General features: G+C 39.2%; 2 protein-coding genes across 7 annotated transcripts in view; one reads left to right on the top strand and one right to left on the bottom strand.

Annotated features, from left to right (window-relative positions):
• The window catches only part of LOC124396790 (amyloid beta precursor protein binding family B member 2), a 28,314-nt gene extending 17,421 nt beyond the window's left edge, over nucleotides 1-10,893 (top strand). Inside the window, exons 9-14 of one of the 3 annotated variants that reach the window (XM_046866088.1) lie at nucleotides 6,996-7,109; nucleotides 7,603-7,676; nucleotides 8,320-8,403; nucleotides 8,489-8,604; nucleotides 8,770-8,952; nucleotides 9,214-10,893. In XM_046866088.1, the coding sequence (XP_046722044.1) occupies nucleotides 6,996-7,109; nucleotides 7,603-7,676; nucleotides 8,320-8,403; nucleotides 8,489-8,604; nucleotides 8,770-8,952; nucleotides 9,214-9,378 (736 nt within the window). In that variant the 3' untranslated portion in view covers nucleotides 9,379-10,893. The remainder of the gene's footprint in view (nucleotides 1-6,995; nucleotides 7,110-7,602; nucleotides 7,677-8,319; nucleotides 8,404-8,488; nucleotides 8,605-8,769; nucleotides 8,953-9,213) is intronic. The other 2 variants (XM_046866089.1, XM_046866090.1) reach the window with 2 other exon arrangements.
• Nucleotides 9,628-25,464, bottom strand: part of LOC124396791 (putative methyltransferase NSUN7) — a 39,220-nt gene continuing 23,383 nt past the window's right edge. For all 4 annotated transcript variants that reach the window (XM_046866092.1, XM_046866091.1, XM_046866093.1 and 1 more), the window contains 5 exons: nucleotides 23,760-23,861; nucleotides 19,353-19,473; nucleotides 18,532-18,661; nucleotides 11,768-12,032; nucleotides 9,628-11,607 (listed from right to left, as the gene is read on the bottom strand). In XM_046866092.1, coding sequence (XP_046722048.1) covers nucleotides 11,060-11,607; nucleotides 11,768-12,032; nucleotides 18,532-18,661; nucleotides 19,353-19,473; nucleotides 23,760-23,861 — 1,166 coding nt within the window. In that variant the 3' untranslated portion in view covers nucleotides 9,628-11,059. The remainder of the gene's footprint in view (nucleotides 11,608-11,767; nucleotides 12,033-18,531; nucleotides 18,662-19,352; nucleotides 19,474-23,759; nucleotides 23,862-25,464) is intronic.

A 25,464-nucleotide genomic window follows, 5' to 3' on the forward strand; every position in this document is an offset into this window, starting at 1 on the left:
TATATAATATATATAATTTTAGAATGTGAGAACTATGCTTCATATTGAGTGCAAATTAGGTGTGAAACATTTGGTGTTAGCTTTTTTGTGAAAATTGCACAGTTATAGAGTTAGAACATGTTTATGCAAGATCCAAAGCAAGTGGATCCTGTTTTGCCCTGAACTAGTATTCTAATACTCATTTCAGACAAACTATTTTATTATATATTAGAAGTGGGATTCTGGTTTATCCTCCACCTAGTTATATTCATTTAGTCTTAGTTTGCTGCAGTGTATAAAAATACATTTTCTAAATGTTACCCTTGAGGGTGCTCTGTAACTACTATAATGATGCATGGAAAGACTGATCTGCAAACAAAAGAAATGCAAACTTCTTTTATCAGTCACATTGGAAAAAAATTCTTCTTCACACCGCTCTGCTCGACTAGACAACTGGCAGACAGGCTAACGTTAGCCACTCGTTACAGTCGCTAAATTTGACACGATGCGCAAACATTTGTTTACACTTTAACGTGATGGTTTAATTAAATGAAATCTGGACAAATGTAACTCCTAAATGGAGCTATGCTTTTGTTTTATCTGCTTACTGTGCATAAATCATGGAAGTCATGGGTATGTGGAAACAAGCAAACACTGATTAAACTGAGTAAAATAAAGTACATAAAGTGTCATATACGTGCCATTTTATTCGCTGTAAAACAAATTCTGAGGGAAAAAACATTAACTGGACATAAAATTAGATAAAGGGACAGAAAACTAGATTTTTTTCCTTTAGCTTAGTCACTTAGATTTACCTCAAGATATCTTATCATGTGATTTTAATGACTGTTTCTCTTAGATTTGTTGCTTAGATTTACCTCACAATACAGTATCACGCTATGCTTTTTGGCTTGATACGTTCACATTTTGTTCGGGACCTTTTTTTAACCATAGTTTCTTAGATTTACATTATGAGATCGTATCTTCTGAGGTTCGAGAACATTTCTAAGATTAGTACCTTAGATTTACCTCATGATACATTGTGATTTTAGAAAACATATTTTAGCTTAGTCCTTCAAATTTACCTCATGGTACATTATCAAGTGATGTCAGCAACTGTTTTTTTTGAGCCAACCAACATAAAGTTTTAACACTATCTATAAAATAGCTGCTAAAAAAGTAGCCTGCTGAATCTTTTGTAGGCTAGCATTTTTGCTAATGTTTCTGTCTTTGATATTATATGGTGCAATGCTCCAAAAAGCCATGTTCATGTGGGAATGTGTTGGTCCTCTGCTGGAATACGATGTTCTACCATTAAAGTTGATGATTACACATTATACTCTGAACCTAATTCATGTAGCTTAGCTCTGCTAGGAAGTTTATACTAGCCTTGAGGAAAGGAAGGTGAGTCCCAAAAAAGCAAAAAGTCAGAGGAGAGGAAGTAAAGTAGGGAAGAGATTAAGTATAAGGAAGAGGGAGGCGCAAATGATGCAATGTTATGGTGAGAAAATAAAGAGTATGAAAAGATAAAAAAAGGAAATAAGAGCAAAGGAAGGAAATGGGGGAAGAAAAATAGGAACAGTACAGGGCTGGAAGATTTAATAGAGGACGAATGGGGGGAAAACATTTTCTTATCTGTTTCAACTTCCAAAATATTATTTTCATGTTTGTTTTTACAGCAGGCTTTTTTTTTTACAATTTTGAGACACGCTAGCAAGATGACGCAGATGCTTGGTTGCATGTTTTAGGGTTTCTAGGTGATGTAGTGTGAACGTGCTGAGCGGGTGCTCATGGGTAATGAGGTGCAGGCTGATTTACAGTCTGGGAGGTGAGCAGTGTGCGACAGGAGAGCAGATGAGTGTATCATGTAAACAACTTTACAATCTTTATGGGTAATTGAGGAGTGATATTAGCCTAATGCCACAAAGCGTGGCAGATTATCACTCACACACACCTTCCAAGGACCTTCAACTGACATAATTATTGTAGTAGGTAATTAATACAGTTCCTGTACTGAACCCTAACCTCTATAAATTAATACTCTCTTCCTCTTTTCTATCCTCCCATTATTTACCTTATTTTCCCTTTGCATTTCCTCCTTTCTATCTGATATCTTCTTTCCATTTTTTTGGTTTGCTTCATTTTCCTCGCACTTTCCATTTTCTTTCTTGCTTCCTCCTCCACTATATCTCCGTCCTCTTTTCTTCCCACATTTCCTATGCGTATCCCTCCCTCCTTTCCTTTTACCTCTCATCACATTCCTTCCTTCTTGACTGTATCTTCCTAGCCCCCTTCTTATAATGATTTCCTCTTCATTCTAGTTTCATTTCATCCTCCTCAACGACATCTTCCTCCATTCATTGCCTCACTTTCCTCTCCATACCCCCCACTCCTTTTACTTCCCTTCCCTTTTCCTGTATTTCTCAATTATACTACCTGTCCTTCCTCATTTAGCTTTTTTCATGACTCACGTTCTTTTCCTTGCCTCCTTTTCTTTCTGTCCTTCATCCCTGTCTTCACCTCATCATTCATTCTCCTCTACTTTTCACTCCTTTTTTTCTCTCTCTCTCGCAATTCCCTTTTCTCTCGTTTCTTTTCTTTTTATTTGATTATTTAAATGCAAATTCCTCTCTCCGTTTCTCCCTCGGTACTTTGTGTACTTCAGTGTGTCGCAGTGCAAAGAAAGGCTGCGATTCTTTTCTCTTTTTTTTTTATAGCAAACGTTATTACATAATTTATGTAGCAGTGACAAATGTTGGTTTGTGCTTTTAGCGTCTGCAGTTTGGGTTCGAGGCTCGCAGTTCTTTTTTTCATGTCTGCAGATGAGTGAACGGAAAGAAACGATTGGAGAGGGCACACGGATGTGGATAGTGATTGATGAGATGGCGCAGAGGTGAACATGTCTAAATAAACGGAACTCAGGGATTGATTAGCAGGCCTGCCTGATTGACATCCAGTCTCTCTCTCTCTCTCTTTCACACACACACACACACACACACACACACACACACACACACACACACACACACACATATTAAACCCAAACCCCCTTTTAAACCTCATTCCTGTTTTGCTCATACCACCTTTTTTCTCTTCCTCTCGTCTTCCTTATTCGTTTCTCATTTCCCTGTAGGTTTTCTTTTCTCCCTCTTTCTTTCTTAATTCTCTTTCCCCACTTTTCCTTTATTCGTTCATACACAAATCCCTCTCTCATCCTCTGCTCATCTCTTTTTCTTCTCTTCTCATCTTATCTCGCTAATCCCTTCTTTCAACCACCTCGTCTTCAGTCTTTCTCCTCTCTCTCGTCTTCTTTCCTCCCACATCCATTTTTTTCCTCTTCCATCTCAACAAATCCTTCTTTTCCTTTTCACTCCATCTGAAATTTCCCCTTTTGGTACGACTCTGTACAGCTGCTTTAACATTAGAACACGTTGCACAAATGTTCCATAACATGAAATTGAACAATAAATAGATAAACATTATTCTATAGATAATATTCCAACGGTTCACACTAACCTGCTTAAGATGTATTTTTTTATAACAACATGCATTTAGTTGTTTCCGTCCTTTCCTTATCGTAGTTGTGCAAGTTTCAGAACCTTGATCTCTTTATGCTGTTTACGCGAAATTGGCAACAGTTTCTTCTCACTTCTTCTCTCTTTTCCTTTTAATTAGATGCTGTACCTACACATGGTGCATGTAATATAATGCATCTCAATAGTATAGTGTGTGTGTGTGTGTGTGTGTGTGTGTGTGTTCAGCTTGTCAAATAGCGAGGTGTGTAGCAGTGTAATGAGAGTGTGTCCCTGAGGAAGTGCAGTAATGGAACGTAAACAGACAGATGAGATTTAAACTCAGGTTCACACACACACACACACACACACACACACACACACACACACACACACACTTTCTCTATCTCTTTCTCTCTCTCATATTACAGTCTGTCAAGCACAAACACTTCCTGAAACCAGAAGACGAGTTTGCTCACAAACCCGGAGTCACGTAAATCTCGTACACACACACTGGACTATTGACTTTAAATTCGACTGTACAATTAAGAAGAGACATGGTGGGTAATAGAGTCATAAATACAGCACGAGGGTACAGCGATAAAGCCAAGGTCTTCACACACACACACACACACACACACACACACACACACACACACACACACACACACAGTTTCTTGTGTTTTTTTCCCTGCTCTCTATCTACCTAAACTGAAGTTCCAAACACAGTTGCTTCTAGGCAGGTGCTGCTGCAGTGTGTGTCACTTATCCTACACACACACACACACACACACACACACACACACACACACACACACACACACACACTGCACAGTTAACAAGATGGATGTTTCTTGTTCCCGCTGTGTATTTAGGTTAGATTTCCACTCTTGTACGAGTGCAACTCGGTGTCCCATCGGATATCCCATAATTCAGTGCATGCTTTGAAGTCTGCTGAATTTGTAGTGTTTGCTTAGGAGAAGTATTCCCTCTTCGTTACCGAGCGTGTTTGTGCGAGAGCTACGGAGACACCCGTAAATAGAAGAAACGTGTAAATACGAGTCCAGTAAATATATTCCCCGCTACGAAGTCATAATCGTTTGCCCAATCAGAAGCTCGCACTCAAATGAACAGTAGACTCTCTGTTCTTGTGTTATTTTTTTTCCTCTTTACGCTACACAGCGCTGTTGATTTCTCAAACGTGATAAACATTTACGGAAGGAGTCTTCACACTGCTAAAAATAACAGTCTAAATATGAGAAATAAATCAGATACAGACTACTGTAGAAACAAGTCAAATAAACTCAAAAAACATATCTAGGTTTTTAGAAAAAATCTCAAAATAAGCATTAAAACATTTATACCAAGTAGTCAATTTAGTCTAAATAACTTAAAACCAGCTTATTTTCTAAACAGTTTGCTTTTCTTAATTTGTGTAAAAAGATCTGAAAACCAGAGCAACTAAACAATTGAATTTCTTTTAATTTAAGAATCGTCATTATATATTTTGTCTTTATATAAAACATAGCATTTCAACTTAAAAACAAGATCACTATTAAAACCAAGATCACGCGTCAATCCGTATCGTCACGTTATTTATTCAAATGAAGACTTGAAGTCTTGTAGCACGCAGTAGTTACGATTCAAAAACTTACTGCTACATCAAACATTCGGAATAAATAATACTAATGAACAAGTCCTGTGTGATTATTAAGCATTTTTACTGGGCGACCTTAAAAAATACGAGACCTCAAATGACGTCTCTGAAGTAATTAAGCTTCAAATTTTTACATTTTACTATCTAAGTAAGCAAAAAAAAGATCTTAAAACAATTATAACCTCAAATCTGCTCTTGCATAGTATTTTATTCAGATCAATAAGATTTTTAGCGCTAGAATTAAGATTGTAAGTCCTGACTAGATTTTGTGCATTGCACTGCAAGTTTTTTGGGAAAGTCAGAAGATAAAAAGGTTTTGAAGCTTTCCACCGCATCCTAACCACTAGACCACCATTATAAATAAATATAATAAATATTATTACATAATATAACAAAAGAGTTTGTATTTTATAGGTACAACCTTAGTTATGATTGACAAACACTATAGAGATTATATACCATTGACTATGATATCACACTCGGTTGCGTTTTATTTAGTATTTATTTTTACTTGCTGTAGCATTTCTGCTTTTTCGTTCTATTTCTCAGGCTCGGAGTGGCTCTTACACCCAGATTTCTTCAGTACTCAGCAGCCTTTCCCATTACAAGTGTTTCACTACGGGCTCACTCTATGCATATTTGATTTCACGGCATGAATAATTGATCGGTTATGTTGTTATTTGCGTTTGGCGGTCTATTCATTGGGAAATTTGGCTTCATTCTGCTTACGTTTAATGTGCTATGATCTTCGCAGCATCTTTTAGTGAATATATTTAGGACTTGGAGCTTCTAGGGCTCGAGTTAGAGGTCTAACTCAATGTGAAAAAGGTGGTCAGATTGCAGTATTAAAGAGTAGAACCTGTTTCAAATGTTAGCAGGTAGGATTGGTTGAAGATTTTCTGCAGTAGTTGGCAGGTTTGGTTGAAACTTCTATGGGAGAGGGTGAGGTTGGTTAAACGGTTCTGCAAGAAAGGGCAGGATTGGACAAACTTTCTGCAGGAGAAGCCAGCACTGAGTAGACTTTAAGATTGAGAGGTAAGAGCTGCTCAATGTTTTGCAGAACTGGTCCAATTTTCTGCATGAGGAGCCAGGACTGGCTAAAACTTCAGTATGAAGGGGCAAAGCTGAGGGAATGTTTGGCAGGACTTTCTGCATGTTTTACTTGCAATAGTGCAAGAGGTGAGATTGCTGAAACATTCAGTGGGAAGGGTCAGGCTTGGGCAAATCGTCTGTATTAAAGAGGGGCATTGATCAGTCGTTCTGTGGAAACAGGGAGAATTGATTAACCTTTTTTGCAACCGACGGCAGAATCGTTCAAGCCTGTTGTAGCGGTTTGAAACTGATCAAACTTTACATGGGCAAAGGCAGGACGGATCAACGTTTCTGCAGTAGAGAGCGGGATACGTCCGGCATTCGATACGAGACGTGAACAATGAAAATCCTACACACACCTCGTATTTCTGACACTTCGTCTGTGACTTATTTCTGCATCCTAACAACTTCACACATGAAATGATTCATCTCACCCAGTAGGGAGTTACACTTCTGGAGTTAAAAGCACTGATGGTGTATAGGGATGCCATATTTAGAGCACAAAATAAACTTGAAAAGATATTCTCAGTTTGCATGGCGGTGGTGTGTGTTATCCCAAAGTGCACTGGGATTTACTTAGTATCCCTATTCAACGTTGTGCTTGGGGGTATATTTAGAGCTTTAGATACCTTTGACGCATTCAGTAAATGTTGAGATGAAGTTGCAGTATGGATAGACACATGATTTGGCGATAAGGATTGGTTTGGTTTCTGGTCACTGATCAAATAATGATGTTTCTTTTTTTTTTTTTGTAGGGATTTCGCGTACGTGGCTCGGGATAAAAACACACATGTGCTGAAATGTCACGTGTTCCAGTGTGACAGTTCTGCCGAAGCCATCGCTGCCAGCCTGAATCAGATCTGCTCCGGGTGAGACGCCTTCTTTTGTTCGGAAAAGAAAATGAGATAAAGGTCCATGGTGGAGGGGGGCGGCGGCAGGAAGATGGGGGGGCGGCTATGAATTATGGACGTGCTCTCTTAGGCAAAGGGGCAATAATTGGGGAGGGAGGGTTGGTGGATTTTGCATTATGGCCTTACTGTGATTATAAAATATATCTAATGGTCGAACCTAAACTTATAAGTTGTATTTTTTTTTTAAATGTTTCACATTGGTTATGGGGGGCTGAGGATATTGTATTGGGGCAGTTTTTGGGGGTTATAGATTTTAGTACAGCTCTAGTACAGAATACTCATCGGTTTGTGAGTATGTTTTATAAAGTAACAGTGATTTGTTGAACAGTGTGTTTTTTTAATAGATGTTCATTAGCATTTACGGGAGAAGTCTGTGTTTTGTGATGTCCCAAGTGTATACTTGTGTGAAGTGTGTGTTTACGAGGGCTGATCTGTGCGCTGCGTTCCTGCAGATTATGGCGGAGAAGAAGAACGGGAAAACGGCGAGCGGCTCGTCCCTGTCCAGTACCGACGTCCCGCTACAAGGTAACGGCGCGGCAGGATTTACCGCCCTATAGAGTGTGTACTTGAGAAGAAAAGGAACTGAATGCTAAAGATGAGCTCCCTTAAGATTTGTTCATCTTTTCCACGCTTTTAACTTTTTCATTTTGTCCTCTTTATCTTTTTTCTGCCTTCCTTTTCTTGAACTCTCCTTACTGCATGTCCTTCATTTGTGCCATTTTTTCCTTCCTTTCTGTTCTTCTCATCCTTTATTCCTGCACTCCCTTTCTTGCATGTCCTCCTTCCTTTCCTCTTTCCTTCATTCCCTACTGCATGTCCTTCTTTCCTTCCTTTCTGTTCTTCTTGTCCTTCATTCCTGCACTCCCTTCCTTGCATATTCTCCCTTCCTTTCCTCCTTCCTTTCCTCCTTCCTTCATTCCTTGCTGCATGTCCTTCCTTCCTTCATTCATCTATTTTTTTCATATGTTTGTACTTTTTTCTTTCTTACATTTTTCCTCCTTAACTTGGTTTATTCTTTCTTTCTTTTTTTTTCTTCAGCCTTTTAAAAACAAATATTTAGTTTATTCGACCAGCTCCTCGTTTCCCTCCTTTTGTCCTTCTTTCAGTAAGTAGTGCTTTGTGCAGCTCTGAAATGTTCTCAGTCATGTGTGGGTGTGTTTTCTCTCAGTAGACTTTCCCACACCAAAGACCGAACTACAACAGAGCTTTCGTGTTCTTTACCTGGGAATGACCTCTGTGTCCCGTCCCATAGGTAACACACACATACATACATACACACACAAATACATATGCATATACACAATTTCACTCTCTTTCTCCTTCTCTCTGTCTGGCAGGGATGGACATTATAAATGGAGCGATTGATAGCTTGGTGTCATCCACGGGGAAGGATGATTGGACCGCAGTGCTGCTGAATGTGGAAGAGGCGACAGTCAGCGTTATCAAAGAGAAGGTCATTTTCTTCAGCAATGCACATTATTCGAGATGCGTGTGTAGTAGGGATGTGCACCTCCATCGCTTTTTGGAGAGGGAAGCAGGCCTTAACAAAACAGCAAGAAAATGTAAAGATGCAATCAAATGAATGCAGCAACCCACTCAAATGTGTGTGTATTTGCAGGAGGAGGAGGAGGAAGTTCTGGTGGAGTGCCGTGTGCGTTTCCTGTCGTTTATGGGCGTCGGGCGTGACGTGCACACGTTCGCCTTCATCATGGACTCGGGCAACCAGCACTTTCAGTGTCACGTGTTCTGGTGTGAGCCCAATGCTGGGAGTGTGTCCGAAGCCATGCAGTCTGCCTGCATGGTAAGCCTTTCTCTCACAAACACACACACACACACACACACACACACACACACACACACACACACGACATCTGATAGATCATCCTGCACACACACACTCACTCACTAGAGTTAACTGACTTTGTTTTGTTCGTATAGGAATATATGTGCTGGTCTGTAGGGTGCCAATACTTATGGCACAAACCCTAAAACAATAATAGCTGAGTTGGAGCTACAGGACTAACCTTTTGTTCTGACTTTCTGTTTCTCTCTCTTTCTCCAGCTACGCTATCAGAAATGCCTGGTCTCTCAGAAGTCCTCCACCTGTTCTTCTCCGTCGTCTTCGGACTCGGTGACACGCCGTGTGACCACCAGCGTGAAGCGCGGCGTCCAGTCCATCATAGACACTCTGAAAAAGAAACCCGCCCCTGAGCTGCCCCACCAATGACGCCGTTGCTCGGCCTACGACCACCGACAGGACGCGTAAATAAAAACAAACGTATAACTCTGTACAGCCAAGGAGAAACAAAAAAATACAGGAAGTAAGAAGGAAGAGATGACCTTAGGGGTGAAGCTTCATTCGTTGATTTTTGGACTCCATGAAGCATGCCTTGGACAAACCACACAATTACACTCAAGCCACAGACAGACACACAGTGTGAGCTGCGCGTTGCTCCGTTACCATCATGTTGATGTCGGTGAAGAAACTTTTTTTTTTTTTCGTGTCTGATGTCATGATAATGTTAAAATTCACGCCTGTTCTGGACGTCTGGGCCTGTGAGCCTTGGTTCGAGACTTTGCCGTGACTTACGGTCAGTGAGATGAAATGAAACGTCGAGGCGGCCAGGTTCGGTTGGGAAACCGATTGCACATGGGTAAAATAACGTATGTCCAGGGGTGTCAGACCACCTCTACTCCCAAAATCTCTCCCTGGAGAACAAGCATCAATGTAGCACGTGATGTAGCACAAGATCCGTCTCGTAAACTGCACTTCTCTCAGAGCCCCCTACTGGAGAAGTAGTGTATTGTTGCATTTCCTGAGCTTTGCTACAGTCCTGGTGCGAATTACAAGAAGACAACTGGACCAACATACACTATATGGACAAAGGATTGTGGACACCTCACTATAAGATTTAAACTCAATTCTTCTATTTTCCACTAGATCAGCCACAATAAAGTATGAATAAAGTCAGCAGGAGGCCTGGAGTGTAATCAGAATTCCAATTCATCCTAAATGTGTTCAGTAGGGTTTTATAGCACTAGGAGGAGATCTCAAAGTCCTACCCATGTAAAGTATCTTCATTTAGCTGGTGCACAGGAGCATTGTTATTCTGGAACAGGTTAGGGTCTCCTAGTTCAATTGAATGGAAAATGTAATACTACTGCATCGAAGGACGTCCTATTCTATAGTGTGCTTCAAACCTTTTCTGGTAACAGTTTGAGGAAGAAGCACATATGGCTGGAAAAGTCAGGTGTCCCAATACTGTTGTCCATATAGTGTATGGACGACACTGTTGTTGATGTGGTTGACCAACACGTGGACGATTTCGACATGTAAAAGTAACAGACTTTCCTTTTAAACCCGTGTGTAACTCTTCCCTAACAACTACGCTAAGCAACAATGGACACGTAATCAAATGTAAAGAATGATTAATGTTACTGTGGTGAATATATAGGCGTGTTCTAAGCGAATCATGGGTGTGGCCACGTCCAGCTGTTTTAAAATTCCGATAAAAAAAAAAAAAACACGTACACTCTGTTGCGTAATTCACTCACTCTTATTAATTTGTTTCAAGTACGTTTTGATCCTATAATAAACCCCAAGTTTCTGAATAAAGCTTGAGCCCCAGAGGTGTGGCAAGGGGGAAAAAAAAGAAAGGCTTCTTACAGTTTATAAGCAGATTGTAACTCACCTGTGTCCCTGAATCTCAGCGTATTAATGTCCATGATGTCCCTGTGCTAATAAAGACATTTCAAAAAAATGCAGCTGTGTTAAAGGTTTAATTCAGTTTTTTTTTTTTTTTTCGCAAAATGATAGTGTATATACAAGAGTGAATAAAACAGATACTTATTATTATTATTATAGAAAAAATAGTCATTTAGTGTATTTTTTTAGCAATATTACATGGCTATAAAAGTGGTTGTGTGTCAGAGATGCTACCCCTGAATCGTGTGCCTGTCACCGGGGCAGGGCGTGACCAGCTCCTCCAGCTTTGGTGCAAAAGCGGAGGTTTGATCTTGACCGGAACAGATACAGAACACAGGTCTGGGAACTGAATGGGAGGAAATGAAATCAGTACGGGATGCAGGATTTCCTGTCTGCCTTTGGGTGGGGCAGGGGGTGGAACCGCAGGAACAGCACCTCGGCGGCCGCCGGTTCGATTGGGGACTCTGTGGGACGGCGTGGGGCTCTTGGTTAAAGAGGTGACGCTAAGTTTGTTGCTGGACGAGGCGGCACGTGTGTTGAGAGGGGTAGCGTCTGTGGTAGAGATGGAGAAGGTGTGTGATGTATTGGATGGTGTAGATGAAGCAGGGGCTGTAATCGAGGAGGCTGAACTTGTATGGAACATGGTGAGGCCTGTAGAGGAGGAGGAGGAGGTGGGTCCAGTGGTAAGGGAGGCAGAGTTTAGACTGGAGACGGTCGTGGTTGCGTGCATGGAAAAGTGTTTGCATTTTCCTGGAGATGAGAAAACGGCAAAAACAGATTTTCAGGAAAAGATTGAGAAGGATTGTTTGAAATGAATTTGCTTGTTATAATTAAACTGAAAAACAGCAAATGAGACACTGTGAGACAACTGTGGGGCGCCAGTTCTCAAATATGTGTTAGACTGTGTTACCCTGAGGCGAGTGTGTGAAGTTTGTCCTCTCTTTTACCGTCACCGGGGCCGAACTATTCCCTTTCACCTCCTGGTTCTGAGACTGCGTCTGGCTGCTGACATAGGCGTTGTTTCGACGGCGAGATTGTTGCCTGAGACCTTTTCGAATCGGTCTGCCACGCCCCTTTTTTTTGCTCGGCTGAGTCGGCAGGATCCCGTCCAGCAAGCCCCTAGCCGCGGCGCGAGCTATCACTTCCTGTGGCGTCTCGGTCACTTCTGGTTTGGGCTGTTGAGGGGATGAAGTGGTACATTTGCACATTACATACTTCGAGGCCAGTTTGAATCAATTGTTTTATTCAATTTACAGATGATTTTCCTGTAAAAACACATTTCGTAGTGTTCTTTCCCTTTCATACTAAAGCAATGCCTTACAGTTTACAGTTAAATTATCCGTATATACCGGAGAAACAAGCCATTTCCTGTTATCACTTACAGCTACAACCACATAAGTTATTAAGGCAATCATGTCAAAAAAAAAAGAAAGAAAAAAAAAGAAAGAAAGTCCTTGTACTCAAGCTTAATGTGACACTGGAGACTCCTTCTCCTTCTAAACATCTCCTTACAGAAAGCTTCATCAAATATTTGTATGATTTATATAATTTGACTCCCTTCCTGATCCACAGTTGTAGATGCTGTTCTAGAAGATTCTAGCCAATCAGATTCGGGTTTTAAAGTTGTAATTTCTTTTCACAGAGCAGCAGAAATCTCAACAGTTCGTATCAGTGGTCGATCATCGTGCACAAGTTGCCGAACTGTTTCGTCATTTTTTGGGGGTTGAGCTTGTCGAAGGTCTTCCTGATCTCTTTTCTGCTCTTGAAGTGTGCATGCCACTCAAACCACCTTGAAAGCCTTAGTGCAGTATGTTGTCAAGCGTACGTCATGTCAAAGGTCTCTGTGGCGGATTTGCCCAGAATTTCACGTTTGCTCTTTGTTCCGACTTTCTCTCCATGATGAAATCGCAGACGTGGTAGCGCACGAGGTCGGAATAGAACCAGGTAGCGGCATTAGTTCTCAAAACTTTTTGATAGCACCTCGCACTTTAGCTTTAGCTAACTCTTGCGAAGCAGTTACTTCATTATACCAAAAAATGTCAGTCATATTGTGTGCCCTCAGCATTACTGGAAATAGATATAAGTAGAATTCTAGAAATGGTGTACCATAGACAAGAAGGCTGATAAGATTTTTATAAAAATCTCATCCTGTGTGTCAGCCATTTTGAAAAAAGAAAAGTGCTAATCTGATGTTTTTGTGTCTGACATACTGTTGAAGGCTGTGACCCTAGAAGTGCAAACATCTCCAGCTTTCAACACTTGATTCCTTTAGCACATCAGTCTCTCCGTGTGAACTCTGCTCTCATACTGATAATACACAAAGTACATCATTTAAGATGCTAATTAGAACTGTAATCTTTACACAAAGCCAGCTGTGTGTGTGTGTGTGTGTGTGTGTGTGTGTAGCCTGCTGGGTCACCTGCTGTCTCAGCGGAAATCTACCCACTCAGTGTGAATAATTCAATCTTCCTTACAGAGTGTGTCCACATGCCTGTGTATGTGTTGGGGTTGTGATGTCTTGCCGTGTTGATGCTAACTCAGAAAGACAAGCGAACAATAAATTATTTAATATATCCTTCTATATGTCCTCCCTCTTTCCCTCTTTTTTCTCTCCATGAAGTCACAAAACCGGTCAGTTATTTGTCAAACATAACAAGGACCAACGCAAGGTTAAAAAAATAACAAATAAATAAGAAATAAACCGTCGTCAGGTTTGTTTAGGAAGTGGTTCAAGTCATGACAATTGCAGTTTCTAGGCAACTGACAAATGTAATGGTAATGACCGAGGGCTGCGAGTTAGCATACTAGCATCTAACCATTAAGTCCTAAATTTACGATGTTGTAAAAGAGTGTAGCATGCAGAAATGAGACCAAATCATCAGATATCGCAACATTTCACTCAGATCTGTTAGTAAAATACTGCATTCTGCATATGGACACTTTAAGGACAATCATAATAAATCACTTCAATTTCTACTGTCAATATCTGCCATACGCATATACATATATTGTCTATATTTTTTATAGTTAATACTTTTTTATTTATCTACTTATCCTAATTTTTAATCCTTATATTCTATTCTTTTTTTTTATGCTCAAATGTTGAACGGTCGTATAAAGCATTTCACTGCATGTATGTATTTGTATGTGACATAAAATTGAAACCAAATCCCTAATATATATACTTTCTGCTCAGGGGCATTGTTATACTGGAACAGGTTTGGGTCTTAAGTAAGGGGAAAATTTCATGCTATTATATTCAAAGCTATTCTTTACAATTGTGTGCTTCCAAGTTGTGAAAAAATCAGGTGTCCCGATACTTTTGCTAGCGGCATTTTAGAAATGGTTTTCCCTGGAAAATTCTAGACACTCACAAGATTTTTATCACTCTACTTGGGTGAATTAGGCTCATCCTCCTCTCCATTTGTGTAGTAAAGTGCATTTTATTGGCCTCGGGTGCAGAGGCGCTATAAAAGCCCTGCACTGTACACTACGGTTTAAGCGGGAACCGATTTTGGAGAACGGGTAGAGTTTCCGAGTTTGCGCCTAATTGCGATTTTATGAGGCATTTTTTTTAAGTGCACCACGATAATCTTTATTGCTTCGCTTTTACCGCAGAATGTGTTCGAGAAGGAGAGAGAGAATGAGAGAATGCAGCCGTTAAAATTGCTTTGATTACATTTTCAGGTGCGTCGAGACGGAAACGAACGTGATTGATGTGCGCAATGTGAGATCATTTCACACATGGACAAAAACAACAACAAAAACAATGAAAAGCGTTCAAACAGAGAGTTTGAATGATGTACATATGCAGGGTTACAGGTGGATACGAGGTTTTTGGATGAGTTTTAGCATTCAAAGTGTGGTGTGATGGTTTGGTTGCCGCCTTTCAGTGGTACCTGAGAAAAAAAATCTGGGAAAAAAAACCCAACAAAAACACAATGATTTAACTCTAGTGCATCAGGTTTAGCCATTTAGCCATGCTAATGCTTTAGACTTTCCCCACTTGTTCATGCTAACGCAATCAATTTTCACATTTTCAATGCTAGCGCATCAGACTTAGCTAGTTTTCTATGTAAATGCTACCCACCTCCTCAATTCTCCATGTTAATCCCTCAAATTCTTCCTATGTATTCATGCTAATACAATATGTTTATTGTATTATATATTTATATGTTCATTTTGACATCCTAATGCATCAAAATGTCTCATTTCCCCATGATAATTCAACAAATTCTGCAATTCTGTTGTGCCACTGAATATATTTGTGTACAATTCATGAGAAAATGCATGCTAGTTCATTGATATGACTAGTACAAAGCTGGACATGTAAAACCACCAAACTTTCCCACATTGCATTGCTAATTTAGCACATTTCGCTAGGCTTTACTATACTCTAGCTATGCCTATTTGGTCCTTTTAAACCATACATCTCATTTTGCATTGTTGCTGAAGAAATCCATGACATTTTCCTACTATGAAATATCACCATTTTTCATTCTCAGATTTTCCATTTTTGCTACGCTAATCCAGCAAATTTTCTCATTTTGCTGAGGCCATCCATCAAATTCTCCAATACTGCCATGCAGTGTCTCACATTACCCATATCATGTTTATGCCATATCATTTTGCCATAATAATGTATCAAAGTGTATATTTTTCCATGCTAGTCCCAAAAATATTTTCTTATGGTGCCATGTTGATCCAATGATTTTCCCAATTGGGTTTGTTTGTTTGTATGAGTGTCTTTCTATTTATCTTCTCTATTTATACTCAACTAAACCTGTCTATTTTTTTCCATTTCTTTCTCTTGATCTTCCCACATATCTGTCTCGCATTATTTCTCTTCTCCGCTTCGTTCTTTCTCAACCTTGAGCCGTCTTCGCACCCCTTTGGTGCTAATCGCGTCTTTAGCCTTTTTGTCAGAGAGAATTTCAACGGTCTGGAGTTCAATCGCTGGCAGCACTGATAAAAGGATGAAATCAGATGAACTCGGTTACCTTTCATGTTGTGGAACACTCGTACGTTCCTGTTTTCACGTACAGTGCGTTCTCGCAGATATGAACGTTTTTCTCTCTAAACGTTGTTACAGTTTTACCTCAGACTGTAATCTGAATTTGTGATTGGAATTATACACAAAGCTGCTGCTATGGGAAATTAATCAATACCTTCTGAGCAAACACACACACACACACACACACACACACACACACACACACACAAGCAATTAGCAATTTTTTCTGGGTTTTTTTTTTTTGTTTATAATTGCTTACCCCCTTGTGCATAAATGTAATCACAAATAAGTCCTCAATACACTTTTGCTAATTTAGCTAATTTATATTTATGCTTATTATGTAAATTGCCTGAAATATACACACACGAGAACAGTATGACTAATTGCAATGTGTGTGTGTGTGTGTGTGTGTGTGTGTGTGTGTGTGTGTGTACACAAATCTACACAGCCCTGTTAAAAGAACAGTTTTTTCTGTAAAAAATTGAAAAAAATAAATGAATAAATCAGAACATTTCTACCTTGAATGCAAAAAAACAATTGCAGCCTGTACAATGCCACTGAAAACCAAACTGGGGGGTAAAAGAACATTCCAAAACATTAATCTTTTTGGATTCTGAAAGGTGAACGTCCTCTTCATCTTCAGCTTACTAGCATATTTAAGAGATTCTGTGCCCAAGCTGACTGGTACATAGAGCTCTTCAGGGAGAAAAGCAGCCTCAGAATTATGATGCTGCCACCACCATGCTTCATTGTAAGTGATGTTCTTTTGCTTGTTTTCTCTTTGCATTTACATTTATGGCAGTAGGCAGACACCCGTATTCAAAGCAACATACAGAAGTGCTTTGAGGTTTCTAACAAAACATGCACTATACGGTAAAGTGTGTGGATGCTTGAACATAAGTTTGGTATGTGCTTTCTAACATCCCATTTTACATTGAATTTCCACTCTTCTGGGAGGACGTTCCAATAGACTTTGTAGAGATTTATGCCACAAGGACGTAAGTAAAGACAGGTACTAATGTAGGTGAGATGAGGAGGCCTGGGTTTTCAATTCATCCCAAACGGGTTGAATAGGGTTGTGGTCAGAGCTCTACAGCAAGAGATCTTCCACTCCAACCGATGTAAAGCATATCTTCATGGTGCTGGGTTTTTGCATTGTCTGTTGGAACAGGGTTGGGTCTTATAGTTCAAGTGAAGGGAAGATTTTATGCTAGCACATCCAAAGACGTCTTATAAAATTGTGTGCCTCCAACTCTGAGGTAACATTTTGGGAAAGAACCACATTTGGCTGGAAATGTTAGGTTTCCCAATATTTTGTTCATAAAGTCTAGTTAGAAATGCAATACAAGTACTGCTATAGACTTAATGCCAGAACAGAGAAGAATCTTGAATAATTATGTCCTGGAGAGACCCTAAAAGATGGTGTATTGAGGCTGGTGGGTGCTGGTGTGTTTTTTTGTTTTTTTGTAAGCGAGCAGCATTAAAATCTTATGCTGGCAGCTACAGAAAGCCACTGTGGCTTCCTGTAGTGGGGTGTTGTGGAGGGGGGACTTAATATAAATTAGGAGGCTACATTCTTAATTGTTACAATTACAGTCAAAGAAATTCCAATTATGGTCTCATCAGGCCATGATACAATTTCCATACATTTGTGGGGCGAATGGATGATATATGTGATCTCAGTGCCAGTTTGTATCAAGTGAGAGGAAGAAGATCGATAGAGCACAGCGTGAACTCTCCAAGTACAAGCAGATTCTAGTGCCATCGCACTGTTCTGTTCTATTTAACAGAATAGAAAATCTTTTACAGAATATAAACTCAATTGAAAAAGAAAAAAACAAAACAAGCTGCCTGCTGTCTCTGCGTACACATACAGACTGATTTCTTTTTTATTTCAACAAAGTCATATCCGGCCGCCATCCGTATTCGCAGCAGGTATCCGAAAGGAATTTCGCATGCTGAAAGTCTAGTGTGGCTGCAGCTTTAGATGTTTCCCCCTCTGTCTTGTCACCCTGCCCCACAACACTAAAAAAAATAAAGCATATTGCAGATAGATGCCACATCTAGGGAACAACCAGTGCCTGATGGAAAAGTCTGCAGATCATGGAATGATGTTGTAAAACCCCTTGATAGCCTCCTTGACCAGTTTCCTCTTTGTCATCTCATCAGATTTGGAAGGACGTCCTGTTCTCTGGACGCTAAGCCAGGCTTTCTCCACTTGTTAAAGACCATCTTTACCATGTTCAATGGTACAGCTAATGCCAGGGTAATAGGATATACTCTTATTTTATTCATACAACTAAGAAGTTGGGGGTTAAGGCCCTTGTTTACCAGCTCCTGAGCAGCAGCATAGCGGGATTTAAGCTCACATCCTTTGGATCTGTCCACCATCTTGACCACTGAGCTACCAAACTCCCACAAGGACAGCTTATTTGCACTTGACCAGAATTACTGCTTTTCCATGAGCTTGAGGATTGATTGATTGATTGATTGATTGGAACCTATTTATTCTAAATCCGTCAGTTTGATCGTCTGCAACGGCGTTGTACACAATAATTCTTACCTTGAATGTGGAAATGTTTTGCTAGGATCTGATTTATCCTGGTTTCACAGGGGGTGTGTAGACTTTTGCTTATACGTGCATGATGTCTGGAACAAACCTGGCGTGTGAGGACGGCTAAGAAGCAGCCGTTACTCTGATCGGAAGTTTGGAGCCGGAAAAAGTCTGCCTTCTCAACCACTTTGTTGCCTTCATCTTTATCACAGAGTGGGAAAGATGGCGGGCTAAGCCTGAAAAACACACACACACACACACACACACACACACACACACACACACACACACACACACACACACACACAGCAAAAATACATTAATTTATGTTGTCCATATACAGTGATAATTATACACACACACACACACACACACACACACACACACACACACACACACACACACACACACACACACAGCAAAAATACACAAATTTATTTTGGCCATATACAGTGATAATTATACACACACACAGCAAAAATACACTAATTTATATTGGCCATATAGAGTGATCATCTTTCTCTCTTTTCTCTCTCTCTCTCTCTCTCTCTCTCTCTCTCTCTCTCTCTCTCACACACACACACACACACACACACACACACACATACACAAATACACTAATTTCTGTTGGCCATATACAGTGATCATCTCTTTCTCTTTCACCCTCTCTTTCTCTCGCACACACACACACACACATAAAAATACACAAATTTCTATTGGCTATATACAATAGCGCACACACACACACACGCTCCAATGCACACATAATTAAAGGAAAAACCATAAAAAACACATGAGCCATAAGTAATAGCATACATATAGCTTTTTCTAAAACACACATGGTAAAATTTGAAGTCTGAAACTGAGGGGACACAAGAAACACAAACTGACACGCCAAAAACAAATACATTTTACATTTTCACATACGTGAAAGGTTGTAGTTTGGAGTTGTCCTGCTCGGTGAGCGTGAAAACGCTCCTCACCACGTCCTCGTTCTCCTCTGGAAGCAAGGAACAGATGGAGTACACCACGACTCGCACTTTAGGAACTGGTAAGATGATATTGCACACAAAAAAACACACAAAAGAAACCCAATAAATGGAATGCAAATTACTGCATCGCTTTGCTAAAAGTTTCTGTGAGTAAAATGCTAATTTTTTGGAAGGAGTCTCCAGTGTCAGCGTTTTCTACCTAGTATACATACAAAGCTGCTTAAAGATCAAAACAACAACAAACAAACAACAAAACCCTGCTTCAATCTTGGTCTCTCTTTTATGTTCGGGATGAGATCAATCCCTGAAATCCTCCATACACACTAAAAGCTCCTTTGCAAAGACAGAAAATCAGGACAGGAACTTGTCCAAGAGCTGACATCATTCTAGTTTTAGTATTTCCTCAGAAGCTTTCGTGGAGACCTGTGGTGAATGTGTGCTGGTAGTGGGTCTTCTCTGTGTCTTCAAAAGGGGTTCAACCTCCTCACTGTATACACCATATACACTGTTAAGTCTGGATGCTCGATTGTGATTGGCTGGAAGATTTGAGTTGCTTAAACCGTAGGAAATTTCAGTTCAACTCGGTTTAATCACTGTTCTAAATTGATGCGCTGTTTATAAACCAATAAAACTCATAGTCAAAATGATACCTTTTCTTATGTATCCAAGGAACTTATGCAATTTTAATAAAAGACTCAAAGTTGAGTCTGACGAACTAGAGAAGAAAACGTAAAAATCTGAAATGTAATGGGAAAAAAATTTAATGCACATGCAATTTGCACAAACACACGGTCACTTACTGTTTATAAAATAATTAACCAACATTTCTTTTTGTCCATTCAGCAGTTGTGTAAAGTATTTGAGTCAAAGCACCTCGTTATTGTACTTAAATAATGTTTTGGCTACTTGTTAGTTTTACTAAGTATCAAAAATATATGCAACTTTAATTCTCAACTCAACTAATTCAATGGATGTACTTTTTACTTCACTATATTTTAATTGAAAATTAACTTTACCAATTACGTTTTGCAATTCAGTCAGTCAGCTCTGAATATTTGGTTTGACTTCATCAAAAAATTACTTTGATTTCATTTGTGCATTAAATAATAATTTTACTTTCTGACATGCTGTAATTTGATTAGTTTGGACACGATGAACAGACTGTTGTGTTGATCTTTGGTTAATGCAATGTTGAGGGTACAATTTGGTTTGTATTTTAGGAAATAAAACCTCACAAATCGACTGTTTTTGCCTTTTCACTAACATATTTCTTGGTCAGTGGTGGACAGTAATGAAGTAAATGTAATTTGTTACTGTAATTAAGTAGCTTTTTTCGTGTATCTGTACTTTACTGAAGTATTTCTATTTGGGGAGACATTAAACTTCACTACATTTCGAATATCGTACTTCTTACTTTTTCACGTTTCGCAAAATCAGTTGTTCTTTTTTATTTATGAGTGGATAAAAACACGCAGAAATCCATCAATCAGTGTCGAGCGCATGCTCTGTTTTGAACCCGTTTTGATTGGCTCTTGGTGGTATCTCCTTATCTCCAACATACATTTCAGCGTCAGTTTAACAGCAAGCAGAACATTTAGAGAGGAATAAATGATGTAAGAACTTTCCGACTCAAACTTATTTTCACAATTTTTTTAATTAGTTAAAAAGGAGGTTTTGGGCTCATGATAATTGTAATAGATATCAATCAATGTTTGACTCATTAATATCATTCTATTAATAAATCGGTGTGCTGAGAGTAACTTTTTCACGACTTTTTAGACTTTTCACATAAACTGAGTTGATTATGCAAAAAATCTTGTGACAAAAATGATAATAGGAACATTATAGTAATAATATATTACAGTACTTAAGTACATTTGAAGGTGAATACTTTAGTACTTTTACTCAAGCTAAAATTTTTGAAGGGAGCACTTTTACGTTAACTGGAGTAATTTACTTAACTCAAGTACATGGTTTGTATACTTTGTCTACCACCGGTCTTAGCTTTGAGCCGACTAAACCTTTAAGCCGATGTTCAATATGAGTTAAACACTCAAGTACTGTTCGAATCAGATACTTTAAGACTTTTACTCAAGTCATACTGGAATTGGTGACTTTTAACTCACACTAATGGAGTAATGAAGATATATATACTTTTACTCAAGTTACTTTTTCTGCCATTCATTCAGTTCTACACTGCAAAGATTATTCACCACCTTTAACTAGTCAATGAGGGCGAATAATCATCTTGTATAAGCGGGATAATCCACGATTTTCCATGGTTGGACTACCTCTCTGTCCTATAGATGAGCTGCCGCCGACTACAGGAGTGATTTATTAACGCCACTATTTCAGTCTTGTCTCATTTCAAGATTTTCCCGAACATCCAATGCAATGCATAAAACCTGACAATGCGGAAGAAATCCGTTCTCTGCAATGGCAGCAGAATTTGCCCGAGTCATTGATTAATCTGTCCGCTTTTACGTCCCTGAAGGAAGAGATTTAGCAAGAAGCCACTCACAGGCTTCGATACGAACTAAACCTTTAAGACTCAGTTAGCCAGCATTGAACCGAACTTCTGCTCTTCCTGTGTGTGAGCTTGGATTTCCAGCATATCCGAGTAAAGAAAAATGCTATAGTGTTAAAGGTTCATTGTAAATCGTTGTGCTTGATCTAATCTAGAACACTTAGTGTGCTAAATATTTGAGGCGTGCATTTGATGTACATTTACAATTTCTAAAGCTAGACGAGTGCGTCCTGCTCTAGTCGATAGACTAGTCTGAAGATTACTAGTTCAGACATTGTTCGTTAATTTCCTTTGGCAGTAGTTCTCGGCTATAGTGTAAATCAGAGGTTCGATGTGTGAGGAGGTTTATTGGAAGGAGTCTTCAGTGGCAGTACTTTGTAACTAGCAAACTGTTCAAACTGTAAATCTAAAGTTTAGGACAGAAGGTGACTTTTGCATTTTCTGGTGACTCTAATGACAAAAGTTTGTAGACACCTGACCATATATGAGCTGCAGTTTATATTTTATGACTGGTACGTGCTTTTTGAACATTTTGATTTGTGCTCATTCAGCCACATTAGTAAAGTCAGGTACTTAGGTAAGTAAGGTGAGGTGAGGAGGCCGGAGCTCTTCTAATCCAACCTATTTAAAGCATATGTTCATGGGGCTGGCTTTGTCATGCTGGAGCAAGTTTGGGTGTTCTAGTTCAAGTGAAGGGAAAATTGAATGCTTCCACATCCAAAAACATAATATACAACTGTATGTCAAACTTTGTGGTAAGAGTATGGGGGGAAAAATCACATATGGCTGAAAAGCATCTGAGGTTGGTGTCTGAACTGGTGGGTGGATTTTCATGAATGTATTTTTGCTTTGATGGAGAGAATGAATTGATTACTGCGGTTTTATTGCTGAATAAATGAGAAATGTTCGTCAGGAGTTTAAATAAATTATTGATTGTTGCTGATTTAATGTAGTTTGAATTCTATACGAGCTGTGGGTAAAACGGTGTCTGTTTGTCCGTTTGTCTATCTATCTATCTATCTATCTATCTATCTATCTATCTATCTATCTATCTATCTATCTATCTATCTATCTATCTATCTATCTATCAGTTAAGGAGTATTAAAAAACACAAACGTTGCTAATTAATATTCATATATACAAGATCAGCAGAAGGAAAGTCAACATTTGTGTGTGTGTGTGTGTGTGTGTGTGTGTGTGTGTATGTTCCGTGTGGTCACAAGAAAAAATATGCTGATGCGGCGTCTTCCTGGGCGTGTACACCACACACACACACACACACACACACACACACACACACACACACACACACAGACTGCAGCACTGGAGCGAGTCTGACTCTTTACTGATTGGCTGAAATTGATCAGCACCTGCTTGTTAATTAACAGCACGAGCATTAACGAGCCATATGGAGGAAAAGAGAGACTTGTACATTCGATAACACACTGCCTAACAATGTAGTCGCCTACGCGCACGCACACACACACACACGCATGCACACACAGCAAAATTCTGTTCTCTAGAGGTGTTTGGTCTTTACATTGCACATCAAACAAAAAGAAACAAAGAACAGAGAATAATGAAACAAGCACTGAGAGATATACAGATAGATAGAAAGAGGGAAAGAGAGAGCAAGAGAGAGAGAGAGAGAGAGAGAGAGAGAGAGAGAGAGAGAGAGAGAGAGATCATTCGTGTGTTATAAAGTTTCATTACAATTAGAGGTTCAAATCAATTTCTAGGTCAATGCAAACTTCCAATTAAACTTTCCTTCTCTGGAGTTAAGTAATTAATTAAATACCACACACACACACTTACAACCGAGGGCATGGCGAAGGTCTCGCTTCTGCTCGGAGACGAGTGTGTGCAGTCTGGACTGCGAGACGGCGCCCTGGGACAGATCCTGCAGCAGTTCTTTATCTAAAACACACACAAACACACACACACATTGACATACATCGTCAACATTCATCTGTGCACCTGCAGTGAAATTAGGCATGTGCTGATTATACAATATTAGGGAGATAATCAACACCTAACTCTGTTATCACGGACACACACTCGCCTAGTGTTCCGCTTGGGAGGAGGTTGCCTAAGTAGGCAGAATTTTAAGAGCTGTCCCATTAATTACCTGTCTTCCGTGCGTCTGTATTTTGGATAAACGACTTCAAAAGCGGCGACCCGTTGTGCCCCCCCGCTCATTAAAGATGAAACAACATGGAGGACAGGAATTCCAGCTTCGCCCCCGTCCCGAGGGAAATTCTGCAGGGCTCGACGGCCAAACTCGGAGTAATATTTTATGTATAGTGGATAATACTGTAAAATGGGATGAGGACTAGGAAACAATTCACTATGTAAATATTGGAGGTCTAACTCTAAGTCAAAATTTCCTAAAACAGCGCCATCTTTAGAACACAAGGCGGCATTGCGGGTCCTGCCGATGATTTTGTTGTTGTTTCCGTCTCATTGATTTCAGTATTATTAAAAAGGCGCGTGAGGGAATGGCTCTTTATCGCTACTATAATATATCCTGCAATGTGGCAGATTAAAAAGATTAAACAGATTAAAAAGAGTTCAGAAACCACAAAATGCTGTGATAATGCGAATAAATATGCAGGAATACAAAATACAGGTTTACGCTTAATATTTGTTGCAAATGTAAATGCCTAAATAATAAATTCCTATGCCTATATAATATACCTATAAATTACACATACATGAATAAATGCTATGTCTATATAATAAATCTATTATATAAATGCCTATATAATATACCAATACATGTGGATTATATATTCCTACGTATATAATATAAGTAAATAATAAACGCCTCTGGCAATATAAAATGTCATAAATGATTTGCTTATATAATATGCCTGTACAATAAATGCTATGTCTTCATAATATATCTGTATAACTAATATAACTATGTAATTGTAAACCTCTCCCAATATATAATATGCCTAAAATATCTGTTTCTGATACACATATACAAGAAATGCCTATGCCAATATCTATCTATCTATCTATCTATCTATCTATCTATCTATCTATCTATCTATCTATCTATCTATCTATCTATTATAGATGTATTAAATATACATTATTAATTATATATTAAATGCCTCTGCCTATATAATAAACTACATAAGAAATGCCAATTTTGCATACCAATTATATAATTCTGCATACCAATTATATAATTTTGCATACCAAATTATATAGGCATACCATTATTTCTTTATTTTTATCTTATATACTTCAAAAGAGTTTATAGCTCAAAGTGTTAACAGGAACAGGAACTCATTTCACATCCAGTCCACAACATATTAACTGAGATAAACTATTAAGGGATGAAAACGGTCGGCTGTACTATATGAAGAAGGAAATACTCTGGCATGTGCTGGTATACGGAATGAATCAACTGTGGGTGGTTACAGTTACTCCAATCCCCCACAGCGAGTCTTCAAATGATGTACCTTGGGATGTGATTAATACCCATACTGCCTTATGGTGCAGCTTT

Source organism: Silurus meridionalis, chromosome 14, assembly GCF_014805685.1.
Source record: "Silurus meridionalis isolate SWU-2019-XX chromosome 14, ASM1480568v1, whole genome shotgun sequence".
Classification (NCBI taxonomy): domain Eukaryota; kingdom Metazoa; phylum Chordata; class Actinopteri; order Siluriformes; family Siluridae; genus Silurus; species Silurus meridionalis.